Source organism: Littorina saxatilis, linkage group LG17 (assembly GCF_037325665.1).
Source record: "Littorina saxatilis isolate snail1 linkage group LG17, US_GU_Lsax_2.0, whole genome shotgun sequence".
NCBI lineage: Eukaryota > Metazoa > Mollusca > Gastropoda > Littorinimorpha > Littorinidae > Littorina > Littorina saxatilis.
In genome coordinates, this window is record NC_090261.1 from 56,555,573 (window position 1) to 56,570,059 (window position 14,487).

General features: G+C 42.0%; 1 protein-coding gene across 1 annotated transcript in view; it reads left to right on the top strand.

Moving 5' to 3' along the window:
- LOC138951723 (uncharacterized) overlaps positions 1–14,487 on the top strand; it is a 35,479-nt gene that overhangs the window by 10,690 nt on the left and 10,302 nt on the right. Inside the window, exons 2-12 of the mRNA XM_070323285.1 lie at positions 4,843–5,005; positions 5,772–5,862; positions 6,414–6,493; positions 7,397–7,476; positions 8,062–8,248; positions 8,680–8,904; positions 9,446–9,514; positions 10,405–10,576; positions 11,200–11,406; positions 12,194–12,292; positions 13,443–14,467. Of these exons, the coding sequence (XP_070179386.1) occupies positions 4,904–5,005; positions 5,772–5,862; positions 6,414–6,493; positions 7,397–7,476; positions 8,062–8,248; positions 8,680–8,904; positions 9,446–9,514; positions 10,405–10,576; positions 11,200–11,406; positions 12,194–12,292; positions 13,443–14,467 (2,337 nt within the window). The 5' untranslated portion in view covers positions 4,843–4,903. The remainder of the gene's footprint in view (positions 1–4,842; positions 5,006–5,771; positions 5,863–6,413; positions 6,494–7,396; positions 7,477–8,061; positions 8,249–8,679; positions 8,905–9,445; positions 9,515–10,404; positions 10,577–11,199; positions 11,407–12,193; positions 12,293–13,442; positions 14,468–14,487) is intronic.

Genomic DNA, 14,487 nt, shown 5'->3' on the forward strand with positions numbered 1-14,487 from the left:
CTCTCTCTCTCTCTCTCTCTCTCTCTCTCCCCATCTCTCTCTCCATCTCCATACACCTACACCTACACACAACCTCTGCTGCTTGTAAATCTGTCTTTATCGGGCCCCTCTCAGAATTCAGCGCATCACAGGTATGAATGTTTCCTTTAGTTTTGCCCTGTACAAACTATTTTACCACCCTCTTCCCACTCTGAGAAACTGCGCATGCTGGTTACAACTTGCATGCCAGAGAAGTTGTTCGCCTGTCGGTTGGGTGGAGTAGTTGTCAGCGCACATTCTCCAAAGATGATTGTGAAGTTGTATTTCACAACGAGGGGTGACTAAATGGTATAATGTGACTTGATCAGGGATTTGGTCATGGATTTAAATACCACATAATCGTGTATCCCCTAGTGAACTGAAGTCAGCTTGTATACATTTATCCCTTTAAATTGTAGTCCTGCTGATAAGAGGATGCCGAGAGGCGCAATGGCCTTATGGATAAAACGCCGGCCTCCTATGAGGAAGGTTGAGTGTTCGAATCCCAGCCGCGCCTGGTGGGTTAAGGGTGGAGATTTTTCCCATCTCCCAGGTCAACTTATGTGCAGACCTGCTAGTGCCTTATCCCCTGCGTGTGTACAGCAAGCTCTAGACCAAGTGTGCACGGAAAAGATCCTGTAATCCATGTCCGAGTTCGGTGGGTTATAGAAACACGGAAATACCAAGCATGCATCCAGTGGAATCAGGGCATGGATGCCTAAATGGCAGTGTAAAAACAGTCATACACGTAAAAACCAACTGTAAGTGCGAAAAACACAAGTTTACATGGGAGTTTCAGCCCATGAAGGAAGAAAAAGATCACAAGACAAAGGACTCTATTTGGTACCCCTCAACTTACTGAAGTAAACCTGTGATTTTGTTTGTTTGTTTGCTTAACGCCTCTGACACCGGACCAACCAGTCCTAGCACTAACCCCATAATGCCAGACGCCAGGCGGAGCAGCCACTAGATTGCCAATTTTAAAGTCTTCGGTATGACCCGGCCGGGGTTCGAACCCATGACCTCCCGATCACGGGGCGGACGCCTTACCACTAGGCCAACCGTGCCGGTGCTGCATTGTAAAGACCCTTTGAGTTGGTCCCATTGGCATTGTTGTTCTCTGTATCTCCTCACAAGCGCAGCCTGCTACCTGTGTGTACTTTATGGTTGGGATGTAAGACTTTTAGAGCGTTCTCTACCACAGTAAAAATATTGCCTTTGTACATAACTTGTGCAGTATTGGCGTTAACCGGTAATTACTGGTATTTTACTGGTTGAAACGAAAACATTTCCGGAACAAAATTGGCTGCCGGTATGACCTACCGGTTGAATTTTAGAACTACCGGTTTTTTTCGCTGGCCAAACTATAAAACCTGTACTCTGAGTTGGACTCTAACTGGTTCAAATGACCAGCCTACCGTTTTTTTCTTGACCGTTTGCTTCATAAAAGTTTGCGTACCGCTTTGAAAAAACTACTAGCGCCATCACTGCTTGTAGGGCTCTATGTCTGTTAAATAGGTCTGCGAGTCTGAAGAAATAACTGTCTGAGAACGTGAATCTGATGTATCTGGAGGAGATGGGTGTATGATGAAGTGGCTGTGGCGGGAGTGAGCGGCTACCTGCAGTGGGTGACATTTTCTCTGGCTCCCGGCCCACTGTGTAGGTGTAGGCAACATTAGGTGGGTGGGAGGTAGGGGGGAATAACCAGGATGAGTGGTTGTAGCAAGGATGTAGGCATCCGCAATGTTACTTTTCTTGTGTTTGTTGGTAACATCTGCAATGTTACAAACAAAAAAACAAACAAAAATGGTAACATGCGCAATGTTACTCTTTTTTGTTGTTGGTAACATCCGCAATGTCACTCTTTGTTCTGTTTGTTTGTAACATCTGCAGTGTTACTCTTTGTTGTGTTTTTTGTAACATCAGCAATGTTATTCTTTGTTCTGTTTGTAATATTGGCAATGTTACTCTTTGTTCTGTTTGTAACATCCGCAGTGTTATTCTTTGTTCTGTTTGTTGGTAACATTCGCAGTGTTAATCTTTGTTCTGTTTGTTGGTAACATTCGCAGTGTTAATCTTTGTTCTGTTTGTTGGTAACATTCGCAGTGTTAATCTTTGTTCTGTTTGTTGGTAACATTCGCAGTGTTAATCTTTGTTCTGTTTGTTGGTAACATTCGCAGTGTTACTCTTTGTTCTGTTTGTTGGTAACATTCACAGTGTTACTCTTTGTTCTGTTTGTTGGTAACATTCGCAGTGTTAATCTTTGTTCTGTTTGTTGGTAACATTCGCAGTGTTACTCTTTGTTCTGTTTGTTGGTAACATTCGCAGTGTTAATCTTTGTTCTGTTTGTTGGTAACATTCGCAGTGTTAATCTTTGTTCTGTTTGTTGGTAACATTCGCAGTGTTAATCTTTGTTCTGTTTGTTGGTAACATTCGCAGTGTTAATCTTTGTTCTGTTTGTTGGTAACATTCGCAGTGTTAATCTTTGTTCTGTTTGTTTGTAATATTGGCAATGTTACTCTTTGTTCTGTTTGTAACATTCGCAGTGTTAATCTTTGTTCTGTTTTTTTGGTAACATCCGCAGTGTTACTCTTTGTTGTGTTTTTTGTAACATCCGCAGTGTTACTCTTTGTTCTGTTTGTTGTAACCGAATATGGTGCAACAACAACAACATTAAACAGATAGAAAATATCTATTTAACATTTTTGTAAAAGAGGCCAGTTTCTTGGACTATGGTGATTTCATGTTAGTTTGATAGCCTGATAATTTAGTTTTCATGCAGTTTGTTTCCCCCGAAAGCGGCGTTTGGCTGCCTGAATGGCGGGGTAAAAACGTCTGTACGCGTTAAAACCCACTTGTGCGAAAGATACAAGTGTACGTGGGAGTTTCAACCCATGAATGCAAAAGAAGACGAAAATCTGTCCTTAGTGATCCATGTGTATGCCATGATACACATCGATGTGTACCCATCCCCCGCTTTCTTCAGTAAAATGGAAAACCCCAGAGAACATTGCGGTGATTAGCATCACATGATGAGTTATCTCATCTATAATGGGCGAAGTTGGCACCAGCTATTGCTGTTTTATTTTGTAATCACTTTTTGGTGAGTCTATAAAACTATCATTTATCCATGTATCAAGCGTTAATCACAGACAATTCTCAAATCTATCAGTCAACGCAGCATGATTTTCTCCAGATTCAGTGATACTGTTAGTAATTAAGAAGGAATGGAGGTGTTGTGGAGTTTGAAAAAAAATGTTTTAGATGATTAAAACTTACAGAAAAGGCTAGATAAAAAACAATGATGATAGGTATAAAATATGACACATTTTGATATAATTTAGATAAGTATACAAGAAACTGTCAGACAATCTTTCACTGGCTTCTCCCCATCCTTCGAGCTTCAACCCCGAATGAGAAAAAGAGTTGTTTTTATCTGTTTCTCCTGTTTGTTGGGGAAGTGGTTACGTAAGGCTGGGGGTGTCAGCAGTGATCTCAGCTAGTTTGGCCTCTTGCCAGTCCCTGGGCAAATTCCATGTCTGCTTGCCTGTAAGGAGATGGAGGGAGGGGGGGGGGGTGCTGCACGCGGTGATGCACCCTGGCTGATAGGTCTGCATCCTGCCAATGCCAGTTACCTCTGTCTGCCGCCTCCATTCACAGTTTTTGGGGGGCCCTTTTGAATCCATCTTGTCTGTGTACATCGCCATCTTCATTTTCTGTGTGCATGTCAAGGCAGAGAGCAAGATTGGATTCTCTAATTTATCTTTCTCTGGTTTTTTTAATCTTTTTTTCCCCCTCATGTCTGGAAATTGAATTTTGAATGGGATTGGGAGGAATGACTCATGGGTGCAGAAAGGTGTTGGAGATGGGGAGAGTAAAGCTTTTGCCTCCAGTCTTGAAACCCGCTTTAACTTCAGGTGTGTGTCAGCTTATGGAACTGGTTGGAAACGATTACTATCTACTTGTGTGTATAGAGGTTTTAATTTCGAGTTATCATTTCAGCTTTCAGTAAATATTGAAACTAAATAATTATTCTTGGTTACCACCACTACCAATGACTCATCACAACAAAGAGCAGTTCCTTGAAACTATTTTAATTGTCATTATTTTAATCACTTCCAATGCTAAAGCATTTGAATTTTATTCCTGGTTTCATTTTGAATTCTCATCAAGATCAACTGTCCGTTGAAGCGTTGTGCTCTAGAATATATGTGTGTCGCAGTACTACCTGAAACAAGACAACCCTCTATCCTGATGATAGGATGGGTTAGACATAGACTGACAGCTGATTAAAAACTAATGTGTTTGGTTTTTACTCAAGGGCTAGTTTGCTTTTATTTGGTTGTAGTACTCAAATTTGAAAACTACTATCTAGGTGTCTTTTTGATGGTGGTCATTTAAGTTACTGTTGTGCCAGCACAGTGCAACCTGTAAAACTACTGTGTGAATGGTGCTATACTGAATGAAAGAGTGTGACATGAAGTTCTTGTACATCATTGTAAAGAGTGTGAATGACGTTTTAGTTTAGATGTCAAGCGCTTAGAGCAAGCCTTTTTAACGAAAGTTTTTGATTTAGCGCTATATAAATGTTCTTCTTCTTATTATTATTATTAAAACAAAATAGGAAGAGATCAAAAGGAAGAACAAAATAAGAATGGTTATGAACAAAATTCTCCAAACTTACTTCCGATTGTTGTATTTTAAGCAGTAAATGTTACTAATAGTACTAGTCCCATGCTTACTTAGAAACTAGAAGTCCAACAATTATACTGAAACCACTATATTAGTATATATATAGAAATCTGTGTGATTGTGTGTGTGCAGGTGACCCCCATGTGAAGGGATGAGGACTCACAGCGCCTGGCCGAGGCGCTGAGCGACTACCATGACCTCTGTGACCGCGACGACGAGCACAGGCAGCAAGAACAAGCGCAAGGCCATCGGCGTCGTCCTGCTCAGCGGGGAGGAACTCATTATCCATGTCGATGTAAGTAGCACCAGTAATGATAATAGTAATAATTATTATAATAATACTCCCCTGAAAGCGGGGTATGGCAGCCTAAATAGCGGGGTAAAAATGGTCATACGCGTAAAATCCCACCCGTGCAAAAAACACAAGTGTACATGGGAGTTTCAGCCCATGAACGCAGAAGAAGAAGAAGATATAGTAATAATAATTTTTTCATAAAAAGATCTTATCCAGGGATTGCCTGCCTACTCTGAGTGCTCCTCAGTAAAAAGCCAACAACAACTGGCCACAAAACAAAGAACTTGGAAGGGTGAAAATCCCGGTTGAATTTTGTGTAAAGCAATACCTGTGTTCTGAGGCTCATTACATGAGAGAACATGTCTCCAAAAATATTTGCACATCTTGTTTTGTCAATTCTGAGTTTGCCTTGCTAAAATATTCCTGTCGTACATTCCTGCTACAAACAGGCTTATCCCAAAGGTGTAACATTCAGGCAGCTGCTAGGGTATTGTAGTTCTGTTTGAAAGAGGGTACAAGGCTGCAGTGTGGGTCTAGATGTATGACTGAATTGCCTGCGACTGATCTTGTTGTTTTTGACAGTACCTGTGCTTAATAATCATGGGGCCACTTACTGCAGAGAAGGAAAATTACTCCGTCATTCAAATTGGAAAATTATATATATGTACAACCATTTTCAATCACCCGACCATATGGGCAGCGGTACTCCATCTTAAGAGGATGTGTAAGACTATGATGGATTGTTTCATTTGTTTCTCTCTTTCAGGTCAAAGGCAAGCTGTATGAGGTGTTCAACCAGGTGGCAGCACACCTCAGTCTGCGAGAGACGGAGTACTTTGGCCTGGCCATTCTCAGAGGTAAGCTGACTTTTTTACCTTCAGGTTAACATGAGTCCACAGAGACAGTGTGTTCAACTTCAAACAAAATCCAAGCATTCTTTGTGAATTGGAGTTTTTGAGTTTAAAGTCAACAAAGGGCTGTCGCTGCAGGAAATGCAAATAAAAAAGAGCGGATGTTGTGTGTAAGCTTAGAGGTGGCCTGCTGATGTTGGTACAATGCCAGGAGTGTTTTTGTTTGTTTCAATACGCCACGCCATTCTATGTGTGTGTTACTGTGTGTGTGCGTGCGTGCGCGCGTTTGTGTGTGTGTGTGTGTGTGCGTGTGTGTGTGTGAGCGCGTGTGTGTGGGTGTCTGTGTGTTTGTGTGTGCAGCATTTGTGTATGCATATTTGGCTATTGTCATTCTTGACTGATGTTTTCTTGTTTGTTAGAAGACGGTGGGACATGTGAATGTACATTTATTTTATGTTCATGTCATGTGTCTATTACGTGTATGTTGTTTTGAAATGCGAAGCAGGAAGTCTCATTGTTTCCTTTTATTTAATGGTTTTAATTGTAACAAATTTCAGATGAAGAGTACCAGTTCTTGATTCTTGATGAGAAAATATCCAAAGTTGCACCAAAGAAATGGAAAACTGGCCCAGGGGAGGTATGTTTTAAAGTGCACTACATTTTGGTCATTAAAGGCACAGTGCAGCTCAGCTCACAGCCTTCGTTTTGCGTTTTTGTTGCAGCTGAGTGCATTTACAGTTCAAAAATCCTCCTATGGTAGTAAAACAAACCCAAAACTACCCAACGACGACATCTGTAAAGCTCGACAGTTTCTTGTTCACGCGAGTGCATAAATTAACCTAGTTATTACGTGGTGTTTGGTCGTAGTTCGATTCAACTGAGTGATTCCGGCCTCCATTTTGTTTTCACAAACTCATGATGACGTCTGACATAGTTTGCTAGTGACATGTCTTTTTGTGCATGATGTGGTGATCTACCTGATCTAAATTTAGATCCAAAAATAGGTCAAGACCAGCCGGGTCCGAGTACGAAATTAATTCGCAAAAAAAATCGCAGTTCTCGACTCTTTGGGTGCAAGTCAATGAAACTTGGTAGTTCTTCTAACGGATAGCTGCCTGAGGTATGACTAAAAGCCCCAGGGGCTCCGTGCACCTGGATTTGACAAGTTCAGTACCTTTAAGATTCACGGAACTCAGTCCATGTTAAGAAATTATCTTGTGAGAACAGGACTTTTGAGCTACAGTTTTATATTGTGAACAGCAACAGAATAAAATTGTTGATTGATTGAGTGTGTGTGAGAGAGAGAGAGAGAGAGAGAGAGAGAGAGCCGATTTCTCATTTGCTCGGGGTATGCAATGTCTTGGCTGGTTGTCGACTGTCCCAAAGGCATTGCCCTTCTCCTAACATTTTATGTTTTGAAACAACAGTGTCAGAAATGTGCATTTTAAGGTTGTACATCAGTTTCCAAAACAAAGTAGCAAACCTATGCTATTCTATACAGGGTCCATGATACATAATGCATGTATAACTGTTCTTGCAGGGGTTGGATAGCGAGGGAAAGCCACTGTTCAGCGTGTGGTTTCGAGTCCAGTTCTACGTTGACCAAGTCGTGTTACTGAGGTAAGCTGACATACTGAACGGTAGACTCTGTAAGTGTGGTGACAGCTGTGCTTTAGTCATAAGCATCAAATTAAAAATGTGTTCACACTTTTGTGAATTAAATGTTTTTTTGGGGGTGTATTTATTTCTTGAAAGAATTATACTTCTGTATTTATTTTTGTAGTCAATTATTGGAAAGAATTCAATTACTTGTGAAACTGTAAGATTTCTGATTTAGCCTGTATACCTGTATACCTGTATACCTTCTGTACATTTTTTTCTTGTTTGAGGAGGAGAGAGAGAAGAAGAGAGAGAGAGAGAGAGAGAGAGAGAGAGAGAGAGAGAGAGAGAGAGAGAGAGAGAGAGAGAGAGAGAGAGGAGAGAGAGAGAGGGAGGAGAGAGAGAGGAGAGAGAGAGGAGAGAGAGAGGAGAGAGAGAGAGAGAGAAGAGAGAGAGAAGAGAGAGAGAGAGAGAAGAGAGAGAAAGAGAGAGAATGTCTATGTCTGTATTTGTTGTACTGTTGTTTGCAGTATTTAGTTGAACTTTTTCGTTTCTCCTTTTGCAGTTTTGTTTTGATCTAACATTTTTGTGGCCTGTAACGAACAGGGAGAAGGTGACGCGACACCTGTACTACCTGCAGCTGAAGGAGAACGTGCTCAAGTACAATCACCTGTACAACGAAGAGAAGTGTTTCCAGATCGTGGGCTTTGCCCTGCAAGCAGACTATGGCAACTACATCGCTGACAAACACATTGCTGGATACTTTGACCCTCGCCAGTACTTTCCAGCTTGGGTAAGTATTTTCTTTGCGTTGGTAGAGATGATGTTAAGGAGAAATGAGACTTTGTCTCTTGAACTTTGTAATGCCTTTTGAAGTCAGAAGTCTAGTTTTGAATGATCAGATGCATGGTGTGGTTATGCTGTGGCCTACTACATATTAACTACAGGTACATAACGCATGTACTGTTCAGATGGTAGAGAACAGATTTATGTCTTGACGTCTCATGTTAGTATTTCATGGAAGGTTTTGGAGATGTTTACTAAAAGTTTAAGAATAGAGCTTCAACGACTGTTACTCTTTTCATCTCCCTTTCCCCTTTTTCTCAATCAAATCAAGGAAAGGGGGGATACTGGGTGCCAACGATCTTTTAATCTCTTCTACCTTTGAGCCACTGAACAGTATTGATGCATACTATCATCTATTCATTTTTCTTGCGAAACCAGATACTGGAAAAGAGGGGTGCGGAGTACCTGGGCCACAACTGCCCCCTGGTGCATCGAGACCTGCACAACGTGACCCGCACCGATGCGGAACTCAAGTACGTGCGGGAATGCTCCTCCCCACCTGGCGCTCACAATCTTCACTTCTACCGCGCTCGCAAGAAAAAGACGGACAAGGTCTGCAACACGTGGTTGGCAATCTGCGCTCGGGGGGTTGAGGTCTATGAGGTACGTTATTATCCTTGCTGTTGTTTCCTGTAATTAGAGTCGCACCTGCCATGGCGACCACCTCTTACTAACGACCACCAATTATGAAGGGTTGTGTCCCATTATTACATTTCTTTTGTTGTCGTTTTTATTGTCATTTTTTAAAATTTCATTAAATTACATATTCTTACTCCGAATCACATAACGCATTGACACAGCCTGAGATGCTAAGGTCTGAAAAGGCTACCCGTCTTAAACAATTTTAAAGGGAAGCAACCCCAAAATGACAGTGCCAATGTCAGCGTCGCAACTGAAACCTCCACAATCACGTAAAGTAAAGTTTCGTCACTTGAAGATGGTGTGCTGTTAATTGAAATACAGAAAAAGTCTTTGCAGGAAAAAAAAATTCATGTTTAAAAGTAGTTTATTAATGCAAATTACAACAGGGAATTACAGTGATAATTTTAATTTAATGTTTTCTATTTTAATTCCTTGGTAACGGTTCTTACAAGGGATTTTTGTTCTCTTGATTAATTTTGCTTTTGTGTGTGTGTTGTTGCAGGATGATGCAGGTTACAAGAATTTGATATCAACGTTTCTGTGGCCAGACATTGGGAGGCTTGTTTTTGATGTGAGTTCTTTTTCTGTATCAATGAGAACAAAAATACCGAGGCTTCTAGTCAATTTGTTCATTTTGTTTTCAGGAAGCAAAGATTTTTGCTGATAATGCTTTCTTTTGTATGTCTTTGAACTATTCAGTCACAATACTTAGCACGTCTGTGAAGTAATTTGGAGATTGGAGATATTCTTGTAAGTGTGTTCAACAAAAATCAATCTTGCTCATGTTTGATATTTATTTGTGCATAGTTTATGGATAACGTGTAGTTGGGAAGTTAAGAGTAGAAATAATTAGTATTTAGTGTAGGAGGAGGGTTGGGGTGGGTAGGGAGGGGGTGGGTATGGTTTACTTTGAGCAGGTCGGTTTCAGTTTTAATAAACAATTTTAGAGAATTGTGTATCTTATATTTGAGTCTTTCGTGTTTTAGACATTGATGCATTTAATAGTTTTAACGAGTTGCCTTTTGTTTTATCATTCTGGTGTTTATCTAGATGTGCTGTGTATCTTATAAGAAGTTCTTAAAAGTTCGAAGTTATTTTAGCATATAGGTTTTTTATGGTCTTAACAGTTAAACATGTATTACGTTATCATTAAGATTCATGCTTTGTTAGCACTAAGCAGTTGTTTTAATCAGTCTGGTTTTCTCTTGTTTTCATCTTATGAACATTCTAAATGTTAGACTAACTTATTGTCTTGTACAGAATAACAACTGTGTGAATGGTGCTATACTGAATGAAAGAGTGTGACATGAAGTTCTTGTACATCATTGTAAAGAGTGTGAATGACGTTTTAGTTTAGATGTCAAGCGCTTAGAGCAAGCCTTTTTAACGAAAGTTTTTGATTTAGCGCTATATAAATGTTCTTATTATTATTATTATTATTATTTATTTGCTCTTCAACAGAAAAAGAAGTTTGAAATTCGGTCGGTGGGGAGTGCAGGCGGTCGTCGTTTTGCATACTACACAGAAAGCGACGTAACGTCAAAGTATCTTCTGCACATATGCCGGTCAACGCACATGTTCCAGATGGCCATCCAGCCCAAGCTTATGGAGATCAGACATCTGGACGCAGAAGGTTGGTTTTCTTTGCCTTGAAAAACTGTTCAGATTAAACTTGGGGTTCAGATACACTTATGGAGTTTGCAATTTTCTATATAGTTAATTATAAGTTTACAAGGCTGTAGATTGTTGTTTTTTTGCTTAGGATAAGTCTACTAGTACTTGCATCTGGGCTTTGTAAGACTGCAATTGGTAGGTTTAAATTGCCCCCCCCTACCCTTTTTTTGCATTATCAATCTGATGGCGTGAGGTTCTAGCTTATGAAAGTCACTGTTGAAAGGTGAGGCAATGAGGAGTTTCAAAATGGTGCATTGTTTCCAAATGAGGATCACTGCTCAGAGTGGTAAATACAAATTTAAAAAAAGTCTTGGACACCTTAAATATTAATTAAATGTTCCAACAACATACCATTCTTGTTTTTTTATTCTGAATTTTGAAACGTTGGCAGTCTATTGTTTCAAGCAAGCAAAGATTTTAGCTAATGATATTTTTTTTTTTAAATTTCTTTGTCAATCACAATACTTAGCACGTCTGTGAATTTATTTGGAGATATTCTTGTTAAGTTGTTCAACAAAAATCAGTTTTTAGTTTTTTGGATTTTAGACACCTTACCTGAAATCAACCTTATTTCTTTTTCAGACAAGAAGCGGTACAGAGAATCCTACATATACAGCGACGTGCGAGACTTGCATAAGAATGGGGGTCCAGTACAGTTCCGCAGCAACAAGTCACCCGGCAAATCGCCCGCCGGCAATCAGCGTTATTCTGTCATCAGCGACGCTTCGTCAAACACCACCTCGGGCATCGTCAGCGACAAGATGGCAATCAGTTTTGATGAAGGGGAAGGTAGGGATCTTATTTTGTCTGAATTGTCACAAGTCTTCCTCTTTTATGCTTGCCTTGTACATCATGACTTCCAGTTAGATGTGCGAATAAATGTATAAGTCGAAGTATGGTTGCTAAATCCGTTTGGATGAAGGAGAAGGTAGGAATTTTATTTTTTCTGAACTGTCGAAAATCTTCCGCTTTTATGCTTCTCTTGTATGCGCGTTCATGGTGACTGCCGGTGAGATGTGCAAATAAATGTATAAAGAGTCGAAGTATAGTTGCTACATCTGTTTTTATGAAGGAGAAGGTAGGAATCTTATTTTGTCTGAACTGTCAAGAGTCTTCCTCTTTTAGTTGTATGCTTCTCTTGTATGTTCATTGTGACTGCCGGTGAGATGTGCGAATTGAAGTCTTAAGAGTAGAAGTATATCTGCTAAATTTTGAAGATCTGCATTTGAGGTTGTTGGGTTTTTTTTATAGGGGGAAAGGAAGGGGGAGGGGTAGCTTTAGAGGGGAATGAACGCGCAATGACGGAGAAGAGAAAAATGCAGACAAATGGGTTTGTGTGTTTTATTTCCATCTCGGGTTGGGTGGAGTGAACAGGCCTTTTTAATGCTCAAAAGACTGAGTTACGAATTGACATATGCATGGCTATCTCCGACATTAGCCCTGAAGAAGTGACATCACATACTGAAAGAATATTGAACATTTTGAGATTCAGTCCGTGTGACGAGGAACCTCACATGGGGCTAAATAAGGATAATTGCTTTGAGCTATGATTAACACTTGAGTGATTGCTCTACAGAACCAGGCCACCAAGAGATCATCATTGACTGTCCACCCAGACAAAGCTCTCTCCATGGGGTACCTGGACAGCCACACACAAAGATGCCGCTCAGAGGAAGTGAGTTTCTGTAGTTTGCACTACATGTACTTTTGTGGTTTATACTGTTTTTGCATTTTGTTTATATATACTTGAGTGTGTTTGATAAAAAAAAAAGGTTGTGACATTAATTGCAGCAGCGCTGTTAGGAAGACTTGGAATCAAAGACAATCACTGACGGGCGCAGTGGCGTGGCGGTAAGACGTCGGCCTTCTAATCGGGAGGTCGTGAGTTCGAATCCCGGTCACTGCCGCCTGGTGGGTAAAGATTGGAGGTTTTTCCGATCTCCCAGGTCAACTTATGTGCAGACCTGCTTAGTGACTTAACCCCCTTCGTGTGTACACGCAAGCACAAGACCAAGTGCGCACGGAAAAGATCCTGTAATCCATGTCAGAGTTCGGTGGGTTGTAGAAACACGAAAATACCCAGCATGCCTCCCCCGAAATCGGCGTATGCTGCCTGAATGGCGGGGTAAGAACGGTCATACACGTAAAAATCAACTCGTGCTAAAAACATGAGTGAACGTGGGAGTCTAAGCCCATGAACGAAGAAGAAGAAAGACAATCACTATAGGTATGCTTGTATATTGCGATAGTATCAGCAAGCATAACTGATTGTTTCCTTTCTTGCATGTAAATGTTGTCTTTTCCTTTGCTGTAGGCTACAAGAGAAGCTGTTTGATTTGCTGTATGTAGTGACTTGATCTATATTAGGCCAAAAAAAAAATAGGTGTGGTTACGGTAACATAGCCAAAAAAAATAGGGTAGGTAGGTAGGCAATCACTTTTTTTTTTTTTTTACTTTTTTTTCTAATGTGTACAAATTAAACATACTTGACAGGGAAATAAGTGTGCGACACGGGCGCTTTTGCTTTCATTGCGTTTTTTGCACTCGTTTTTTTTTTTTTTTTTTTTTTTTTTTTTTTTGACAAATGTAATAAAAAGTTATAGGATCGGCCCCTAAAAATAGGGTAGGTCGGGTTACCGTAACCACACCTATTTTTTTTTTAGGCCTTAGCAGTGTGTATATGATAACAGTAACAACACTTTATTGTCCATTAGAATGGGAACTTTTCTTTGACGGACCCAACCTGCCTGTAAATGATTATAAGCCACATATTTGACTGTGTTGGTTTACTGCATACAGTAACTTACTTTTTTCCTTGGCTCCAGGCTACAAGATGACTCCTCCCACCCCAGGCAGTCGCAGCCCGGCGCTCCCTCCCCAGTCGCTGGAGCTGTTCCGCTCGCCTGGCAGCAGCGGCAAAGGATCCCCCGCCACACCACACCTGCAGGAGTTGTCCCCCGCTAGCAGCACCGGCAGTTACAGAGCCAAGCTGCAGCAGACGACGCACAGTCTCTACACCAAGCCATACGTCTTCCCCACTCCCTCCCCTTCTTCGCCAGGCCAGCCGTACTCGCTCAGAAACCCCTCTCCGTCTTCACCGCGGGAGAGAGAGTTTCCCAGCGTGGCCCGCAGCGCAAGCCAGAAAGAGAGCTTCAAGGGCTTGCACGGCCCCATGCTGGCTGGGCTGGAGAGGAACGTGTCTGGTGACAGCACGGCGACGACCGGTTCCACAGCGTCTACGGGGATCGTTGCTCTGAGCGTGGAGAATTCTCCCGTCACACAGTCGGAGCACGGAGGAGTGCAGTACGCAAGTTCTCCCGTCACCCAGCAGGGTCATGTTCTGGGGGTCTCGGCGGGACAGTACCACCCCAGCTCTCCCAAAGTGACAGGAACCCCCTCCTTCTACTCCCCGGCCAGCTTCAGCCAGGCTCTGCCCGGCCAGGTGATGGGTACGGGGGGTGTGGGAGGGATGGTGTACCAGGTAGAGTCCCCCTCGGGCCAGCAAACAATAATGGGCTACCTGGGCGTTCCCAGCCCCTCCCCGCCCCAGCACCACCTCACCACCCCCCATCCCCCTCCCATGTACACTGACCGCAGCAAGGAGGTCAAGACAGAGGAGGTGCAAGAAGTCTTGGCCCCTCCGCCGGCGTTTGCTGACGCTTCGTCCAGAGTTGGGGAGGCTGGCGGTTCGTGCGTGAAACAGGTGGAGCACAGCCATGGCTGCCCTTCTCACTCTTCGCACAGTAGTGGTGCTGTCAGCAGCAACAGTAGCTACACGCAGGGGGGCTCCATCGACTCGGGCCACGTCTTGTCGGACATTGACAGCAGCAGTGCTCACCATTCGGCTCAGGTGAGTGAAGAGGAATCGTG